At 38.5% G+C, this 18,765-nt stretch overlaps 1 protein-coding gene across 3 annotated transcripts in view; it reads left to right on the forward strand.

The window, feature by feature from the left end:
* nek4 (NIMA-related kinase 4) overlaps positions 1-18,367 on the forward strand; it is a 55,396-nt gene extending 37,029 nt beyond the window's left edge. For 2 of the 3 annotated variants that reach the window (XM_060835129.1, XM_060835131.1), the window contains exons 8-16: positions 278-334; positions 3,194-3,331; positions 8,414-8,554; positions 11,299-11,365; positions 12,204-12,319; positions 14,108-14,202; positions 15,766-15,971; positions 16,248-16,381; positions 16,493-18,367. In XM_060835129.1, coding sequence (XP_060691112.1) covers positions 278-334; positions 3,194-3,331; positions 8,414-8,554; positions 11,299-11,365; positions 12,204-12,319; positions 14,108-14,202; positions 15,766-15,971; positions 16,248-16,381; positions 16,493-16,588 — 1,050 coding nt within the window. In that variant the 3' untranslated portion in view covers positions 16,589-18,367. The remainder of the gene's footprint in view (positions 1-277; positions 335-3,193; positions 3,332-8,413; positions 8,555-11,298; positions 11,366-12,203; positions 12,320-14,107; positions 14,203-15,765; positions 15,972-16,247; positions 16,382-16,492) is intronic. The other variant, XM_060835130.1, reaches the window with a different exon arrangement.
* Positions 18,368-18,765: the final 398 nt, after the last annotated feature.

Consider the following 18,765-nt stretch of genomic DNA (forward strand, 5'->3'; position numbering starts at 1 on the left):
AATGCACTACTATTCTTAAGAAGAGCCAAAATCCTAATGTTGGTGCTACTGCTTAGTTAGACACATTTTGAAGTTATCGCTGATAAATGCACCAGTCTCCATCAAAGGTTCAGATGGCAATCTCAGTATGATTTCAGATAGATCTGATGGGACTATCTGCATACTAAGAGATCAGTGATTGTAATAAACAGCAGTATCTGGACATATAAGGTGCAACGACTATAGTGGGCTTTAATGTAACGTCGGAAAGACTTAACAGGTATTTTTGTTGTGACAGGAGATTTTTGACTCGACAGAAAAATTGCTGCAACCATTTGTGCCAGTTAGAGTAACAGTAAGTATAATGTATTTGTTTCTGATTAAAATATAATTTCAAACAAACATTTCATCCAATCGTATCAGCATTGTAATTGTAAGACCTTACTTTTTTTTTGTTAATTACTTGCTGTCACGTAATTACCAAGCAGAGCATATTTTCATCAATGGACAAGTCACAGCTATCTTGATCTGCTTAAATAAAAGGTTGTGAATTGAAAAGACTTCAAAGCCACATTATGAAAAAGATGACTAAGGTGTTGAAAATCCATTGATTTGTGTTTTTAATAAGGTATAACAAATGAAAATCACTGTAGTGCTGGATTATTTGCAACATTGGGTTTACAGAAACTTACAAAATTTCACCCATGAAAATTTCCCGAGGTGGTTGGCATCTATCAATTAGTGGAAGAGCAGTAGGGAAAGTTATTTGTGTATACTTAACAAACCGTAAGGATTTTCTTTAGAAATTCTAAAATGAATATTATGTAGTTTTTAAAAATCATTTAATTGGGTTTTACAGCTTTGATATATGGTTTTGTCATATCTAGATTGACAGTTTTGTATTCTCCAGAATGAATTGGTAACCTTGTTAAATATGCAGTTCCTGAAGCTTTATTGGTAACTAAACATCTGAAGATCATATTTCTGTGTTTTTAATGCTCAAAGTAGAACTTGGGGAATGTACAGATTTATGAATATATAATAATTGCATGCTAATATGCATGGACATTGAATTGTTGAATATGGCATTCCAATCAAATAATGTCATCCACTGGTTTACTATACCACCCTATACTAACTGCATGTTGTTTCTTATGCTGATCCATGAAAGAAATCTTCTATTCTTCCTTTGGAGTTGTAAATGTATTAAGTTGCAGCAGACAAATTACCTAAACGAAAAAGACCCTTAGCATTTGTAAAAGTAGGTTAATATTTGAAGCGAAAATGCTCCTTCAGAAACTATCGGGCGAATTTAATGGTTTTTCCAATGAGCCTGGACGTTGCAGGAGAGCTGAGGGCAATGCTGCCAGTGTTATTTCTAGAAGCAGCTTTGAATTGACACCCCAATTAGGAAGTGCTCTGCTTGCCATCAAATTTCCTGGCTTCACTGGTGGTAATTTTCTGCCACACATTCCACTGTTGAGCAGATGTCCCATCAATGATAACAAATCTCCAAATGGAGGCTCGCAATTCTTCTGTAGCATGTCACTGCTGGTATGGCAGGACAAGGATCACTGCTCTCATCCCCAGTTGGACATGAGTAGGGTGATATAACTGGGAACAGTCAAAGTAGTCTTGAAGAAGAGGAGGAGGAAGTGAGGATTGCAGAGTCGAGAGTGTGGTGCTGGAAAAGCACAGCAGGTCAGGCAGCATCCGAGGAGCAGGAGAATCGACGTTTCGGGCATAAGCCCTTCATCAGGAATGAAGAAGACAAGGCTGAATGCCATTATCAAGTGCAAGGAGGTATCTTTCTGCTGGGGTAATTTTTGCCTCTGATATGAGTTTCCATTGGGCACAGATTCCATGAGTTTATAAGCATACATACATGGCATGCCCCATCCATTGCTGCTGCAATGCGTGATGGTGAAGTGAGTTTCCTAAAGTCATGTCCTCAGGGCTTCAATTAGCCTTGGAGTAGAAAGGCTGCCCACTCCATATTTAATGCAGGAGATGAAAGGTTTGCAACAAAAACTCCCAGCCCGGCGAACAGAACCACAACAACGAGCTCCCGAGCTACAAATCTTCTCACAGACTTTAATGCAGGAGAGTTGGGAAAGTGATGGGGTCTCCTGGGTGCCTTCCTGCTCTCTTAAACAAACCTTCCACCTCCAGACTCACTTGTCAGAGAGTCATAAAGATGCACAGCATGGAAACAGACCCTTTGGTCCAACCCTCCACGCCAACCAGATATCCCAACCCAGTCTAGTCCCATCTGCCAGCATCCGGCCCATATCCCTCCAAACCCTTCCTATTTATATACCCATCCAAATGCTTCTTAAATATTGCAATTGTACCAGCCTCCACCACTTCCTCTGACAGCTCAATCCATACACATACTACCCTCTGTGTGAAACAGTTGCCCCCTAGGTCTCTTTTATATCTTTCCCCTCTCACTCTAAACCTATGCCCACTAGTTCTGGACTCCCCGACCCCATGGAAAAGACTTTGTCTATTTACCCTATCCATGTCCCTCATGATTTTGTAAATCTCTATAAGGTCACCCCTCAGCCTCTGACGCTCCAGGGAAAATAGCCCCAGCCTATTCAGCCTCTCTCTATAGCTCAAATCCTCCAACCCTGGCAACATCCTTGTAAATCTTTTCTGAACTCTTTCAAGTTTCACAACATCTTTCCGATAGGAAGGAGACCAGAATTGCACGCAATATTCCAACAGTGGCCTAACCAATGTCCTGTACAGCCGCAACATGACCTCCCAACTACTGTACTCAGTACTCTGACCAATAAAGGAGAGCATACCAAACGCCGCCTTCACTATCCTATCTATCTGCGCCTCCACTTTCAAGGAGCTCTGAACCTGCACTCCAATGTCTCTTTGTTCAGCAACACTCCCTAGGACTTTACCATTAAGTGTAAAAGTCCTACTAAGATTTGCTTTCCCAAAATACAGCACGTCGCAGTTATCTGAATTAAACTTCATCTGCCACTACATGTGATAACAGCATTAAATTCTACCCTACGTTTGTAGATGTGGGCATCAGCCAACACAGATTTATTGTGAAGTTCTGTACACTGAGCACAAAAGCATGAACAATTTGATTTTAAGAATGTTAACAGTCTATCTTAACAGACATATTTTGTATTGGAGCTACTTGGTATTAGATATAATGAACTAACAAATTTTGTATTCACTTTAGGATGACCCTTCAGAGAAGGTCACAAAACAATCTCTAAGGGATCCAGTGCCTTACCTGCCACATTGTTCTTCATCTGAGCCCTCAATCTCACGACAGTGTAGACAGAAGAACAATGAACTAGCAAAGAAGACTGAAAAGGTAAGTAGCTGAATATATGCACTGTTATGATTCTAGCTAATGGTAATATTGGACACGTCAAATTCCAGAGTGAAACTTATCTTGACAGATAATTTATTTGATTTTTGCAGGTGGTCACTATGGTGTTAGTCATTGAAACATATGCACAAGAGGCACTGATGTTCTTTAATGCCAGAAAATTTGTTTATTTCACAAAAGATATAAAAGACAGTTAGAAAGATCTTAACCACAAACAGCAAAAAACAAAATTCCATTCTGTTTCCCAATACTATCCTTTTATAGCTACTCACTTTAAGAGGAATTTACTCTTATCTAAACTGTTCAAGTTTTTTCTTAGCTTACTCTTTCCAATTTATTTTCCTTGGATAATTGACATAGGTTTTGGTCTCGTTCATAGTATGCTGGCATGAATCTTTCACAGTTCTGGTAACCTAAACTATTGTCAATTTTAACGATTTGAAGATTTCCATACAAGGTCTCCTGGATTAGACAAACTAAAACACTTGAGCTATAATGACTGATTTCTGTGAACTAAAAGTTTGATTCTTCTAGTAAGAGAGACTGTTCCCCATCTGTACTGAACTCCTGATTCTTCTGAACTGAACTCAAAAGCCAAAACTAATAGCTTTCAGATCTATTGTAAATTCAGCAGGATAAATGTTCCATCATTTTAACACCACTAGGTTTATTTTCATTTAACATGTTTTCTTAAAGCTATTCTGACGTGTGAAGCAGGTAGGACCTAAATCTGGGCCTCCTTTTTCAGGGATAGGGCCACTACTGCTGCACCACAAACGCTACTAGGATTCTGCTAGGCACTTGACTGCAGTCAGCTGCTTACTTAGAATTGATGCACTTAAATCACTGCTCCAGTAATATGTCTGATCCGTTTGAAGGCAGAATTTCTATAGAACTGACCCGCATTCACCTGCCTCTTCGTTGAAGTTTCAAATCCCAAAATACAGTATGTAGATGTATCGTTACGATATATTTAACAAAAAAGCTAATAGGCTTTCTTCAAAACTATGATAAATAATGTTACGTTCCAATTTTCTTTGGAGCACAAATGAATTAGTGTTCCCTGTTCTTTGTGAAGCTCATTGTTCTCCAACTGCTTATATGCCAGACCTGGTTCCTATATTTCAGGGTTGTCCAACCTTTTTTGTTTGACAGGGTGAGCAACATTTCATCTTTTCTCTCACTCTGGGGACCAGTGAGCAAATTTCAAAGAGATGAGGTTTACTAGCCCAGTAAAATAAATTTTAAAATATCCAAAGCATTAAGTTGTCCATATAATAAAAATGGAGAAAGTGAGGACTGCAGATGCTGGAGATCAGAGCTGAAAAACGTGTTGCTGGAAAAACGCAGCAGGTCAGGCAGCATCCAAGGAACAGGAGAATCAACGTTTCAGGCATTAGCCCTTCTTCAGGAATCCTAAAATAAATCCTATAATAAAAATAACCATTAAAAAGTGCAAAACAGCAGAGCTAACTAATAAAACCCTTTTTTTAACCTCTTTGGCTAAAAGCAGAGTTAGACAGAGAAAAAAATCTAGACCATAAGCCATGTTGACTATCCCTAATCAGCCCTTGCCTTTCCAAATACATGTACATCCTGTCCCTCAGGATTCCCTCCAACAACTTGCCCACCACTGATGTCAGGCTCACTGGTCAATAGTTCCCTGACTTGTCCTTACCATCTTTCTTAAACAGTGGCATCACGTTAGCCAACCTCCAGTCTTCCGGCACCCGTAACTATCGCTGATAGAAATATCTCAGCCTCTGTCTCACAAACTTGATTGAGTTTTTTGAGGAAGTAACAAAGAGGATTGATGAGGACAGAGCGGTAGATGTGATCCATATGGACTTCAGTAAGGCGTGCGACAAAGTTCTCCACGGGAGACTGGTTAGCAAAGTTAGATCTCACGGAATACAGGGAGAACTAGTCATTTGGATACAGAACTGGCTCAAAAATAGAAGACAGAGGGTGGTGGTGGAGGGTTTTTCAGACTGGAGGCCTGTGACCAGCGGAGTGCCGCAAGGATCAGTGCAGGGTCCTCTACTTTTTGTCATTTACATAAATGCGTTGGATGTGAGCATAAGAGGTACAGTTAGTAAGTTTGCAGATGACACCAAAATTGGAGGTGTAGTGGACAACGAAGAAGGTTACCTCAGATTACAACAGAATCTTGACCAGATGCACCAATGAGCTGAGAAGTGGCAGATAGAGTTTAATTCAGACAAATGCAAGGTGCTGCATTTTGGGAAAGCAAATCTTAGCAGGACTTATACACTTAAAGTCCAAGGAAATGTTGCTGAACAAGGAGACCTTGGAGTGCAGGTTCAGAGCTCCTTGAAAGTGGAGTCGCACGTGCATAGGATAGTGAAGAAGGCGTTTGATATGCTTTATTGGTCAGAGTATTGAGTACAGGAGTTGCGAGGTCACCTTGCGGCTGTACAGGACATTGGTTAGGCCACTATTGGAATATTGCATGCAATTCTGGTCTCCTTCCTATCGGAAAGATGTTGTGAAACTTGAAAGGGTTCAGAAAAGACTTACAAGGATATTGCCAGGGTTGGAGGATTTGAGCTACAGGGAGAGGCTGAACAGGCTTGGGGCTGTTTTTCCTGGAGCGTCAGAGTCTCAGAGGTGACCTTTATAGAGGTTTACAAAATCATGAGGGACATGGATAGGATAAATAGACAATGTCTTTTCCCTGGGTCGGGGAGTCCAGAAGTAGAGGGCATAGGTTTAGGGTGAGAGGGGAAAGATATAAAAGCAACCTAAGGGGCAACCTTTTCCACAGAGGATGGTACATGTATGGAATGGGGAGAAAGTGAGGTCTGCAGATGCTGGAGATCAGTGCTGAAGAAGGGCTTATGTTCCTTGGATGCTGCCTGACCTGCTGCGCTTTTCCAGCAACACATTTTCAGCACATGTATGGAATGAGCTGCCAGAGGAAGTGGTGGAGGCTGGTACAATTGCAACATTTAAAAGGCATTTGGATGGGTATATGAATAGGAAGGGTTTGGAGGGATATGGGCCAGATGCTGACAGGTGGGACTGGTTTGGGTCGGGATATCTGGTCAGCATGGATGGGTTGGACCCAAGGGTCTGTTTCCATGCTGTACATCTCTATGACTCTATAACTTCCAATCGCCAAGGAAGAGCCTGGGAACCAGGGGTGAGCTAAAGAGCTTATTAAGTATCACTCGCTGTGATCTCTCTGGTGGACACATTCCAAGTTGGCCTCAGCTGATGTAAGTGGGGGTTGATAATAGCTTGCCCTTTAGCCAGGGATTTCCTCTACTCTCTACTTTGGATTTTATTTTATAGCTAGTATTGCCTTCCTTTCAGTTTGTAGAATTAACAAAATGCAGAGAGTAGGAATAAATCTGTCATTCTCACATTAGCAGGCTGATCAGTGTGATACTGAAAGGGTCAATATTTAGGTCCCAGCTGTTCACCACATAGATCAATGACTTGGATATGGGGACCAAATATAATATGTCGAAGTTCTGAGAAAGGGTTACCGAGCTTGAAATGTTAACTTTTATTTCTCTTCACAGATGCTGCCAGACATGCTGAGCTTTTCCAGCAACTCCTGTTTTTGCTTCTGATTTACAACATCCACAATTCCTTCAGTTTTTGTACGTCTAAATTTGATACAAAGCTAAGTAGGAATGTGAGTTATGAGGAAGATGCAAAATGTTTCAGGAAGATTTGGACAGGCTTAGTGATTGGGCAGGAACATGACAGATGGAATATGACGTGTAAAAATGTGAGGTTATCCACTTTAGGAGGAAAACTAGGTGTGCAGAGTATTTCTTAAGCAGTGAGAGGCTGAAAGATGTGAATGTGCAAAGGGACTTGATGTCCTTGTTAATAAGTCACTGAAGGCCAACAGACAGATTGAACAATCTATTAGGAGGGCGAGTCAAATGTTAGCTTTTATTGCAAGAGAATTTGCATACAGGGATAGTGAAGTCTTCTTTCAACTGTATAGGAGCTTGGTTAGACTGCATCTGGAGTACTGTTTTAGTCTCCTTATCCCAGGAAAAATATTATCACAGACAGAGTGCAATAAAGGTTCACCAGGCTTTGTTAACTGGACTATCCTAAGAAGAGATTGGGCAAACTGGGCCTGTATTCTCCATAGTTTTGAAGAATAAGATGTGATCCTATTGAAACCTAAAAGCTATTTAGGATGGCAAATACAGTTATCTAGAACCAGGGAATGCCATTTAGGACTGAAATGAGAAATATGTTTTACTCAGAGGAGGGTGAATCTTTGGACTTCTTTACCCAAAATGGCTTTGGAAGCTCAGTCTTTGAGTATGTTTAAAGTTTATAAATTTCTGATTACCAGTGGTGCAAATGGTTACGGAGATAATACGTGTAAGAGCCGTTGGCGTGCTTGATCATATTAAATGGCAGACCAGACTCAACAAGCAAATTGGTCTACAACTGTTCCGATGTTCCTATTCACTCACTCATCCAGTCGGCCACCTACCCAGCTTGTCATTTGTTCACTCACCCACTCAGGATCCCAGTCATTCTCCAATCTAATCCACCTCTGCCCCAGCCACTCATTCATCCACCCACTCCTCTCCATGTCTATGCTAGTCACGCATACAATCAGCAAGATTTAATGATTAATGTTGCTGAGTTTACTAGTAAGTCCATCAGAACTAAATTTGGGAGGGGGGGCAGCCCTTGACTGGAGAATCTTCTTTCAATGTCTCTAGTTACAGCTTCTTTCACAGTCTTCCAGCTATGCTTAAAGTACCTATATCTTAAAACAAGATTTGGCAAGTAGAAATTAATCTGTCTTCACGGCACAATATAATCATAGTTCCATGTTGGTTGTCTGCATGTTACCTGTTGCATAAGCCTGCAATGTATAGTATCAAGGGTAATCAGGAATAGGCACAAAGCTCTGGCCCAGCCAGCATTTATCACGTCCCATGAAAAAATTAAAAATTCCCTTACTTACCATCATCTCATTTCTAGAATCCACACAGTGGTTTGAACAGGTGGAGGCGATTTTTATCATTTTAAATGATGTTTTTAAATCTTCAGGTGAAAGCATCAGCTCCTAGACAATTACCTGCTCTACCACATGATGAGCCTAATGTTTACATAAAGAAACTGCAGAATAATCCCGATAAAATTGTTACATCAGTGGCCAACTCAAAGAGTAATGAAATTGGAGCCTCACAGGTTTGTATGTTGATGATTCTCTTCTAATATATTGAGAGCTTTATCACCATTTTCACAAAGACTCATTACTCTTTCCATTGTGCTGTATCTCACTTAGGCTAATTCGATTATTCTTGGATGCATGGCATTAAGATTAACTTTCTGAGGAGTGCAGCAGTCAGGAGGGTAGGAAAAATTCATCTTGCCTAGAGAAGGACCACATGTGACTTTGACTCTCTGTTACCATCCATCAGGGAGAAAAAAATCAACTATCAGGAGTTCCAAAGAATTTCTAGTCATTGTTTGCATACGATATATTAATGTTGCATAATCATTGATGGAGGATTTCTACTTGACACTTATTTTGGATTGAGCATCACCAACCACTCCTATATGTAAACTTGTTGCGCTCTAAGGGTGGATATTTTCTGGGAGAGCATATAACCCACTGCCCCACTACTGTACTGAGAAAACTTGCTATATTGCCCACCAGCTAGCTCATTAAGAGTTAATTGGCTAGTTTCTCAGCAAGTTGCAGGCCTTGACACTGGTTTCCTGGGTTGTCAGAAGCTGCCAGCCAATCAGACGCAGGAGCTTGCGATCCTCAAATCTGCCAGTCAAATCCCACTCTACAGAAGATCCAGCATTATCAAGGCATGTACTTCTTGTAATCATCTTTGGGGGTGGGGAGTCTGATGAAAGAGCAAGGGAGTCATGCCACCATGACTCTTGCCCCATTACCCCACACCTGTTCCCCGATTAACCCCCAGACCCACCAAGAACGCAGATGATTGGAGAGGTCCGAGGAGTGTTGCTGAACAAAGAGACCTTGGAGTGCAGGTTCATAGCTCCTTTAAAGTAGAGTCGCAGGTGGGTAGGATAGTGAAGAAGGCATTTTGTATGTTTTCCTTTATCGGTCAGAGTATTGAGTACAGGAGTTGGGAGGTCATGTTGCGGCTGTACAGGACATTGGTTAGACTACTGTTGGAATATTGCGTGCAGTTCTGGTCTCCTTCCTATCGGAAAGATGTTGTGAAACTTGAAAGGGTTCAGAAAAGATTTACAAGAATGTTGCCAGGGTTGAAGGATTTGAGCTATAGGGAGAGGCTGAACAGGCAGGGACTGTTTTCCCTGGAGCGTCGGAGGTTGAGGGGTGACCTTATAGAGGTTTACAAAAGTATGAGGGGCATGGATAGGATAAATAGACAAAGTTGTTTCACTGGGATGAGGGAGTCCAGAACTAGAGGGCATAGGTTTAGGTGAGAGAGAAAAGATATGAGAGAGACCTAAGGGGCAACTTTTTCATGCAGAGGGTGGCACGTGTATGGAATGAGCTGCCAGAGGAAGTGGTGGAGGCTGGTACAATTGCAACATTTCAAAGGCATTTGGCTGGGTATATGAATAGGAAGGGTTTGGAGGGATATGGGCCACATGCTGGCAGGTGGGACGAGATTGGGTTGGGATGTCTGGTCAGCATGGGTTGGACAGAAGGGTCAGTTTCCATGCTGTACATCTCTATGACTCTATAACTGGCAAGTTAAAGCCCTTAAGTGACCATTAATTAGCAACTTAAGGGCCTAAATAGTTGCTGGTCAAAAGGGCCGGCCTTTCTCTTTACCCTTCTCACCCTTTTCTCTTGCAAGCAGCAGAATCAGTGTTTCATAAAACTACGGATTGAGCTTTAAATTGCCAAACTGATTTACTAAACCGTAAAACAAAAATAAAATGGTTTGGATGCTGCAAATACTCTGCAGACTGTTTATGACCTTTACAACTCCTCATTGAATTCAGTGATTTCAGATCATGATCCCTTATTCCACTAATTTGCTCCAGTTTTGATAACAGGTGATCAACCTGAAACATTGATTCAGGGATTCCAATGATTCAATACTTGTTTCAGCAGTATAGACTGGAATTTCACATTGGGAACATGCAGAATTCCTGATTCAGCTGATTCTGAAGGAATTGTACAGGAAGTTGAAAATTTCAATGTACAGCACCCTCTGCATCTGGAACTCTTGAAGAATTTCAAGGGTTTCCACTCACTTAAGCTTAATAGTTACTCAGGTAAAGTTAGAGCATTAAAATTCTTCTCCAGCCTCCAGGCAAAGATTAATCTGAACCAACTGATTTCCTTCTATCTCAACTACGAATGCTGACCCCAACGCAAATCAAGACTGGACATCCATAAATGCTATGGACAATCAGTAGCAGCAGCAGATTGTGACATTCTTTGTGACTGTGACAAAGATAAACTATCCTTTTCACTATTCTTGACTTAGTCCCATCCTTCGGCGTGGTTGACCGCAGCATCCTCCTCTCCGCTGACGCATCCAGTTAGATGGACTACGCTTGACTGGTTTTATTCTTAGCTATTCAACTGTAACCAGACTAAATCTTGCACTGATTTTTCTTCCCATTTCTGCACTGTTGTCTGTAGTGTCCCACTTTCATTCTTGTCTTTGTTACTTGTAGACTTGATTATTCCAGTGCACTCTAATAGGCCCTAAACTCTGAAATTATCTTTCTATTTCTTTCCACTTGTCTATGTCACTTCTTTCTTTTAATACTCTCCTTCTAGCCTCCATCTTTGATTAAACGTTTGTTCATTTGACATAATACCTCATGTGGCTGGATTAAGTTTTAAAATGCTCCTGTTAAATATCTTGGGACATCCAATGGACAAGTGAACAAAGTAATAATGGCATTCTATAGAATTAAATTGAATTAAAATTTCACTTTAAAATTGTTTTGTTTTACAATAGGATCGTCCATTATCTGCCAGAGAACGAAGGAGATTAAAACAATCTAAGGAAAATTTCCCTCATTCAGGTATCCACTAAATGGTTTATTTTCTCTCTTGGAGGTATTGACTCTTTATGTGGCACATTTCTACAGATGTCACAACCCTCATGATATTAGCTCATATAACAGTTATTCAAGTTTAAACTTTTACAGTAATTGTTGATAGTCCAACCCTGACCTTAATTGATGTCATAGGTGAATCACTGCACAATTTCTGATTTTTGGTTTTCATAGTCAAGGATTCCAGAGGGCAACTTCAGAACTCCTGCCTCTGCATGAATTGAGGATTAACTCCAGGATAACCAAACTGAAAACTTGAGCCAATCAGTAGAAAAGAATCCTAAGTAGCCACAGTGTGTGACTCTTTCTCTATTTTCTCCATTATAGGTGTCTGATCTGAAAAACTGGTATAAAGGTTTTCCACCTGGATTGACATCATAAGATTTCTACTAGTACCAGTCCATGTCCTTTTTCAAAGATTTCATATTTGACTCAAATGTTGAATCTGGAGAGATAAACACAGATGTTGCCAGAGCTGCTGGGTTTCTCCAGCTCTTTCAATTTTTATTTCAGATTTCCAGCATTAGCAGTGCTTAATTTTATTGCTTAATCCATTCTGGTGTCTGGATAGCAACATTCCAAGTATGTTTCTACGGTTGAGTTGCCTTCCCCCACTTATATGAACAGGAAGAGTTTAGAGGGAAATGAGTCAAATGATGGCAAATGGAGCTAGGTTAGATTGGGATGTCTGGTCAAGTGTGGACGAGTTGGACCAAAGGATCTGTTTCATAATGTATGAATCTATAATTCTATGATTCTGGTTGTAAAATTACACTAATTCCAATTGTTTACATTTGCTCAACAGTTTCCACTTCAAGAAGGAGTTCACATTGTGGAGCTTTAGAAGCAAACTCTTACACAGAGAACCAAATGGTGAAAGTCAGCCAATCCTTATCAGATATCACCACCTATCATGGAAAGGTGATGTTATGATCATTAGAATTTATTGTATTCTGTGCCATTTACATTACAGTAAGTCACATTAAGTAAAACCTTTTGCACATGAGTGCATGATCTCCTCCTGGAAAACATTGAAGAAAATAATTTTTCGTTAACTATTACGACAAACTGATTTTTAATTAGTAAGGGACTCGAAGATTATAGAGGAAAGACAGAAAAGCAACATTGAGGCCTATCAGTTCAGCCATGATCTCATTGATTGGCAGAGCAGAGTTGACAGGTTGAATGGCCTACTTCTGTTCCTATGTCATATGGTCTTATGAATTTAAAGTTTAATTGCTTTCCATCATTCTGGGAATTTGGAGCCTTCTCTATCTCTGCTGGTTAAACTTTAAAATAATTTTTTTCTGTTTATTTTATAGTGAATCATAGCATGTTATGCTGAGGTTTTTTTTAAAATAGCAAGTTTTAATAAGATATTTCTGTAGCAAGCAACATTTGGAATATTATTTAAATCGTTTAAGGTCTTTACAATGCAGTCTCCTTTTAATTGCAAATTAGTTGATTCTAATTCTCCATTAATTTTTTTGGTTTTTTTTTGAGTCTCTGAATTTGAAATTCTGGATAATTCATTTTAATGCAGAAAATGACTAATATATATCTTGTATATGAGCACACTCTCTCATTTTTATATAAAAACAAATTGTTGTAGTATTCAATCCCCTAAATGGTGATCAAAAATACTACAATGCTATGTTTAAACAAAATAGTTCTTTACTCCTCTAAACATTAGCTGTGGTAGCACATTTTCCAGATGAAGGGCTTATGCTCGAAACGTCGAATTCTCTATTCCTGAGATGCTGCCTAACCTGCTGTGCTTTGACCAGCAACACATTTGCAGCTGTAACTGAATAACCTGCAATTCATAGCAAGAATTACCATGAGAGATTGAATCTGTACGAAACTCTTCCAGCTATTGTGTATCTGTTATTTTCTGGTGCCCCGGATTTTAATACATGCAGATAACACTAATTCAACATGAAATCACAACTGAATGAATGGAAAACCATTAAACAATTTGGAATGAAAAGTACCAATTAAGGTGAACCAAGCAACTATAATAGAAACCAATCAAAAGTGGTGCGCACAATAAGATGCAGTGACTGAACATGCACAGAAGTGAAGGGGCAGCCAGTAATGTCTTTCAGAATTTTCTTTTGGAATAATCTTTCAACCATCATCTATTCCTCACTCTGGGAAACAGATAATATTTTCAAGGTCTAAAAGTTTTGATTTTAAAATTTTGTGCCTTAATACTGTGACAGTATAAATGAGATATTGTAAAACCTGAATTGATGTATGCTTATCCTCAAGTTTAAAAGTGAGGCTGTTCTGTACTTCAGTATTTTCAGTATAAATCTGAATGACTGTAAATAAGTATTATTTGGTGATTTTTCATTTTAGATAAATAATTGTAAGGATGTGGTGAAAAATATCCTAAATAATTGCAATATTTTTGAAAATAACAACATTGTTCACGCAGTTCTTCCTCCATCGTTTTGAGGAAGTCTTTGGACACAAATTTAACTCTTGTTTCTGTCTGGACAGATGCTGAGTTTCTCCAGCATTTTCTGTTTTTATTTCAGATATCCAGCAGCCACTGTATTTGCTTTTACTTCCTACATAGTCACTGTACAATCTCAAATTTTAAAAGTTACACCCTTTTCAAAACAAAATACTGAAGCAAATTGTACATTTTGTTGCAGATTTTGAATTAATTTATTAATTGTTTTATCTTCATTTTAACAGGTCATGAGTGAGTCATCCCCTCACCTTTCAGATGATGATGAATATTGCTCTTCAACCAGCTCAACTGATAAATCAGAGGGGGATTGCAAAGAAGTGTAAATACTTAAACTTTTTGTTATATGGTGATATTCCCAGTTTGGGACTCAAGGAAACCACACTTATGTCCTAAAGATAGACGTTGTTTGAGTTTCCTTCACTAGTAATAGAAGACAATGGTTAATCCATTTAGAAACAGTGAAGTGAGTCAGTATATCATTAAAAATAAAATATTGCAGATGCTGGAAATCTGAAATTAAAGCAGAAAGTGCTGGAGGAACACAACAACAGGTTTGGCAGCGTCCATGGAGAAAGAAGCAGTGTCAGTGTTCCAAGTGCAATAGTACTGATGAAGAGTCCTATCAGACTTAAAATTTGGACTCTCTTTCTCTCTTTATGGAGGCTGCAAGATCTGAGTTTCTCGAGCACTTTCTGTTTGTTTGTGTTTGAGTGTCGATTTTTACCAATAATGCATTGATGCTTCATCACTACAATGATTAGTATCATACGATTGACATTGGACACAATTTTAATCATGATGCAATTTTAAAAGAATTGTGCAAAGTAGACAAAATATCTGCATTCTAAAGGCAATTGATGCAATTTCAATGATGGAAACAGCCAGGGCAGCTTCAACCTATTAAGTTTTGATGAAAGAAAAGAGAAACTGGAGTTAATTAATCTTGAGTGACTGAGATGATCTTACGCAGAAAAGAACCTCCCCAACGAAGGCATGGACACCAAAATTTAACAGGGTTTCCAGTGTGTCAGTAAGCCTTTAGCCAATTAAGGAAACCAGGGCCAGTAACTCATTTCTGAGACTAATCTAATGGTTTAATAGCCAACATTGATCTCTGCATAATATTTAGTTTGGAAACTTGGGACAATGTACAGTAAATACCTCAAAGCACTTGAGAAGTACCACCTAACTATGAGTTCATGAAACCTTGAAAAGTGGGTGACAAGAAAGGTAGTCTAACAGCTCCATTATCTCCCAAACCAACATACCCAGCACTGAGGCGCTAAAGACTTAAAATTCAGCTGAGCAGATCATGTGATTTGTATCTCCAGTACTTGTATGGGCAAGTGTCCTACTCTGAATTCATTGCATGAGACTCCCTGCTTTAGTGATGTCATCAAAGCATCTTTGAAGAGGTAAGACATCAACGAAAGTAGAGTTCTGTTTAGGAGAGCACTGAACACAGCAAGAATCAAACATTTTAAACATTGGCAAGAACACACAAACCAAGCACTATCTGTAACACGTGGCAAAGTCTGCAGATCATGCATTGAACTTACTTTCACTCTGATTTGATGAGTTCGGAGATCATAAGTATGTCTTCCTCTATCTGAAAGAACTGCCTAAGAAAGACAACCACTTTCCCATCCAATATGTATAATCAACAAACCTGGAGGCATGTCATTAGTCCCTTTAACTAATATAGATTGTTAAAAGCTCAGTGCTGATACTTGTGGCGCACGATTTGTAACAGCTTAAAACATTTAGCCATGTTTTCTTTTCCATTGTCATTTTCAGTCAGGTTTCTTGAATGTGTAAAAATCTGTGATTTTCATAAAATTGCATACTGCTGTTTTCTAAACCTTTGCTATTTATTTTCTAGTAAATCTGATTCCAATGAAATGCATGATCTGGTAAAATTGATGACGCAGACATTAAGCATGGATTCAAAAGATATGTATAGAGAAAATCTAATGCCTGCTCCAAAACCAGAATTCCGATTACAGCGGAGGTATAGAGATACCCTGATTCTTCACGGGAAAGCTAAGGAAGATCTGGAGGATTTTTGCTTCAATGATTTTCCAACTGGTGTGTAACAGTCAGAAATATTATCACATGTTTAAAGTATTGTTTATTATATAAATTAATTGATTGAATCATTCATTTAAAATTTAGTTTTTCCAGTTGAAGCAGCTGAGACATAAGTAAAATTATAAGTTAGCCTAAGTTTAACATTGCTGTAACCTTCTCAAGGGCAATTGGGGATAAGCAATAAATGTTGGCCTAGCCAGAAAAGCCTACATCCATGAATGAATTTAAACAAAATGGACTATTAAGCCATTTCCTGTTCCTTATTTTGTTTAGAAGTTTTATCTGTACCAGAGAAGATCAAAAGAACAATTCAGGCTCTAAGAACTGATGTTGTAAAAGGACTAGGAGTAAAACTTTTGGAAAAAGTATATAACATTATGGAAGATGCTGATGAAAAGAGGAGAGAGGTAGGCTCCTTCATCTTCTATGTTCATTTAATCTTCTGAGGAGTTCTTAAGTTGCCTTCAGGATCAGTAGCTGGTTACTTAACACTGATCTGATTTATGTAACCATTTCAGGAATGCCTGCAGGAGCACATGGGTGAAGAATTATATCAGAATTACAGTATGAAGGTCCAACAACTAAAGTTCTTTGAAGATCATTCAAACTTTTGACTCCATGGTATTGAAAATTACTTAATTGTTCGATTTAAAAAGTGCCTTTTTATGAGCATTGGTCAGTTGCAATATGTGTCCATCACACCTGGAAAACTCAGTTGTCTAAATGCAAGCAGACTTGACTTGGATTTTTTTTAAACTTTTGCACCATGCAATGGACAACATAGAAACGAGACAAAGGATCATGAAGCATTGGACTCCATGTTCACCTAGCCATGTTGTTTTCGGTTTGTGAATTAAAATGGCTTTTGTATCATATCTTCACATCAACTTACTGTGTTGTGAAATACTGGATGATCAGTTGAATATGTACTACAGTTTTGTTGAAATACAGTTGATGTTTTCTCTCAGAGTTATTTTGCATATAGATAAGTACTGTCCATCACAGAATTTACTACAGGTATGTCAGCAACATGCTTAAATGATCCAAATATGTTGTAAAATGCTAAGTTCACTCATAGGTCAATTTGAAATCTTTGCAGTTAGTTAATTCATAACCACAAATTGTTTGTTTTTACAATTTGCCCAAACACCACAGGATATACTTTAAGAGAACATTTTACAAGAAACTCCATAGGAGCAGTCCTAGTTTTTCGGCGGTTATCCGCTGAGTGGCAAGTTACCTGGTTTTTTTGTCCTATACTTTTCCAACTTTCTCTCTAAGTTTCTGCTGCAAAACCGTTTCAGCTGACCGTTACCTCTCAGTTGTCAGTACTTGGTAGATTTAGAAAATGAACAGCCAAAATGTCCTAAAATAAAATACACATTCATTTTCATAATTAACTGCCAATTCTAGATTACGTTCTTTTTCTAGTCCAGAGGGCCAAAGTCACTTTAGTGCTTTTTGACACCATCCAACTGAGATGAAGTATCTATCATTGACTAGATTAAATCTTGTACACTTCTTATCCATATTGTTCCAGGTGGCCAAGTGGTACTTGGATTAGTAATGCACAGGTCCAGGTTAATGCGCTGAGGACATTCAAATCTCACAGCAGCACCTGGTGGAACTTAATTAATGAACCTAAAATATAATGCTTCTTATTAGTGGTGAGCATGAAACCTACCTGGTTTACTAATGCTTTTTAAGGAACTGAATCTGCTGTCCTTACCTAATCTAGACTAAGTATGACCCTGGATCTAGCACAATGAGATTAAATCTTTAATAGCGTCTGAAAGGGCCTAGTAAGCCATTTAGTTCATGGGTAATTAGAACCTGAGACCAAATGCTGACCTGAACAGTAACACCCACATTCGACAAAAGAATAAAAATGCCATGCTAAACAATATATTTTCACAATCTACAAGTTAGCATTCTAACAAGAGTATAATTTTAAGTTCTATGCACAAACAAAAGCAGAATATCTTGTGTGTCTGAAAAAGTTGATCATCTGAATAAATGTAAATTATACTCTACAGGTTCAAGAATTTAGAAAAAAATGATGTGTGCAGAAAAAGAAGGCATGAGAATATAAATATGCATTTCAGTGCAAATATTAGCCAAATCAGACTTGTACTTGCAATGAGGAGGGAAACAAGTCAGAGTCATAGAGTCACAGAGCTGTACAGCATGGAAACAGAAGTGAGTAGAAGTTCATAAGCATTTTCCATATGCAGGATTTACTTGGTGTAAGGATTTGTTCTATTCTTTCATCCATTGGCTTGTACTTGAAGTAATTTCCCACAATAATAGTTTCACCTCTAACCAGACCAATATTATACCTAGAAAGATCATGTGATCTGTGTACATTCTGCATTGAAGCACAGCTTTCAAACATAACTGAAAATATCTACATTTTCAATTAGGTTTATTGTATTTATTTTTAATTGTACTTTGTAGGATTTGTGAACTTGCAAAGTTGTACTACAAAATTTGTTTTAAAATAAAAATAATGTATAGTTTCAAAAGTAAACTATGTCGCAATTTCACCTGAGTTTCCTATGTGTTATGACAATGCATACCTCTGAAGTTATTTATCTAATTGATTTATTTTACTATTACAGTTCAGTCACTTAGAAACAGAATAATGTACCTTTCAAACATAGAACTCTCAACTAGAAAAGATTGGGTTCATGTGACAATTTTACCTAACTTCAACCTCTGGTTGTAATTTTGCCTCTCCCACAGATGTTAAAAGTTTGAAAAAAAAAGTTGGAAAGTATTTTTCAACAAA

Source organism: Hemiscyllium ocellatum, chromosome 14 (assembly GCF_020745735.1).
Source record: "Hemiscyllium ocellatum isolate sHemOce1 chromosome 14, sHemOce1.pat.X.cur, whole genome shotgun sequence".
Classification (NCBI taxonomy): Eukaryota; Metazoa; Chordata; class Chondrichthyes; order Orectolobiformes; family Hemiscylliidae; genus Hemiscyllium; species Hemiscyllium ocellatum.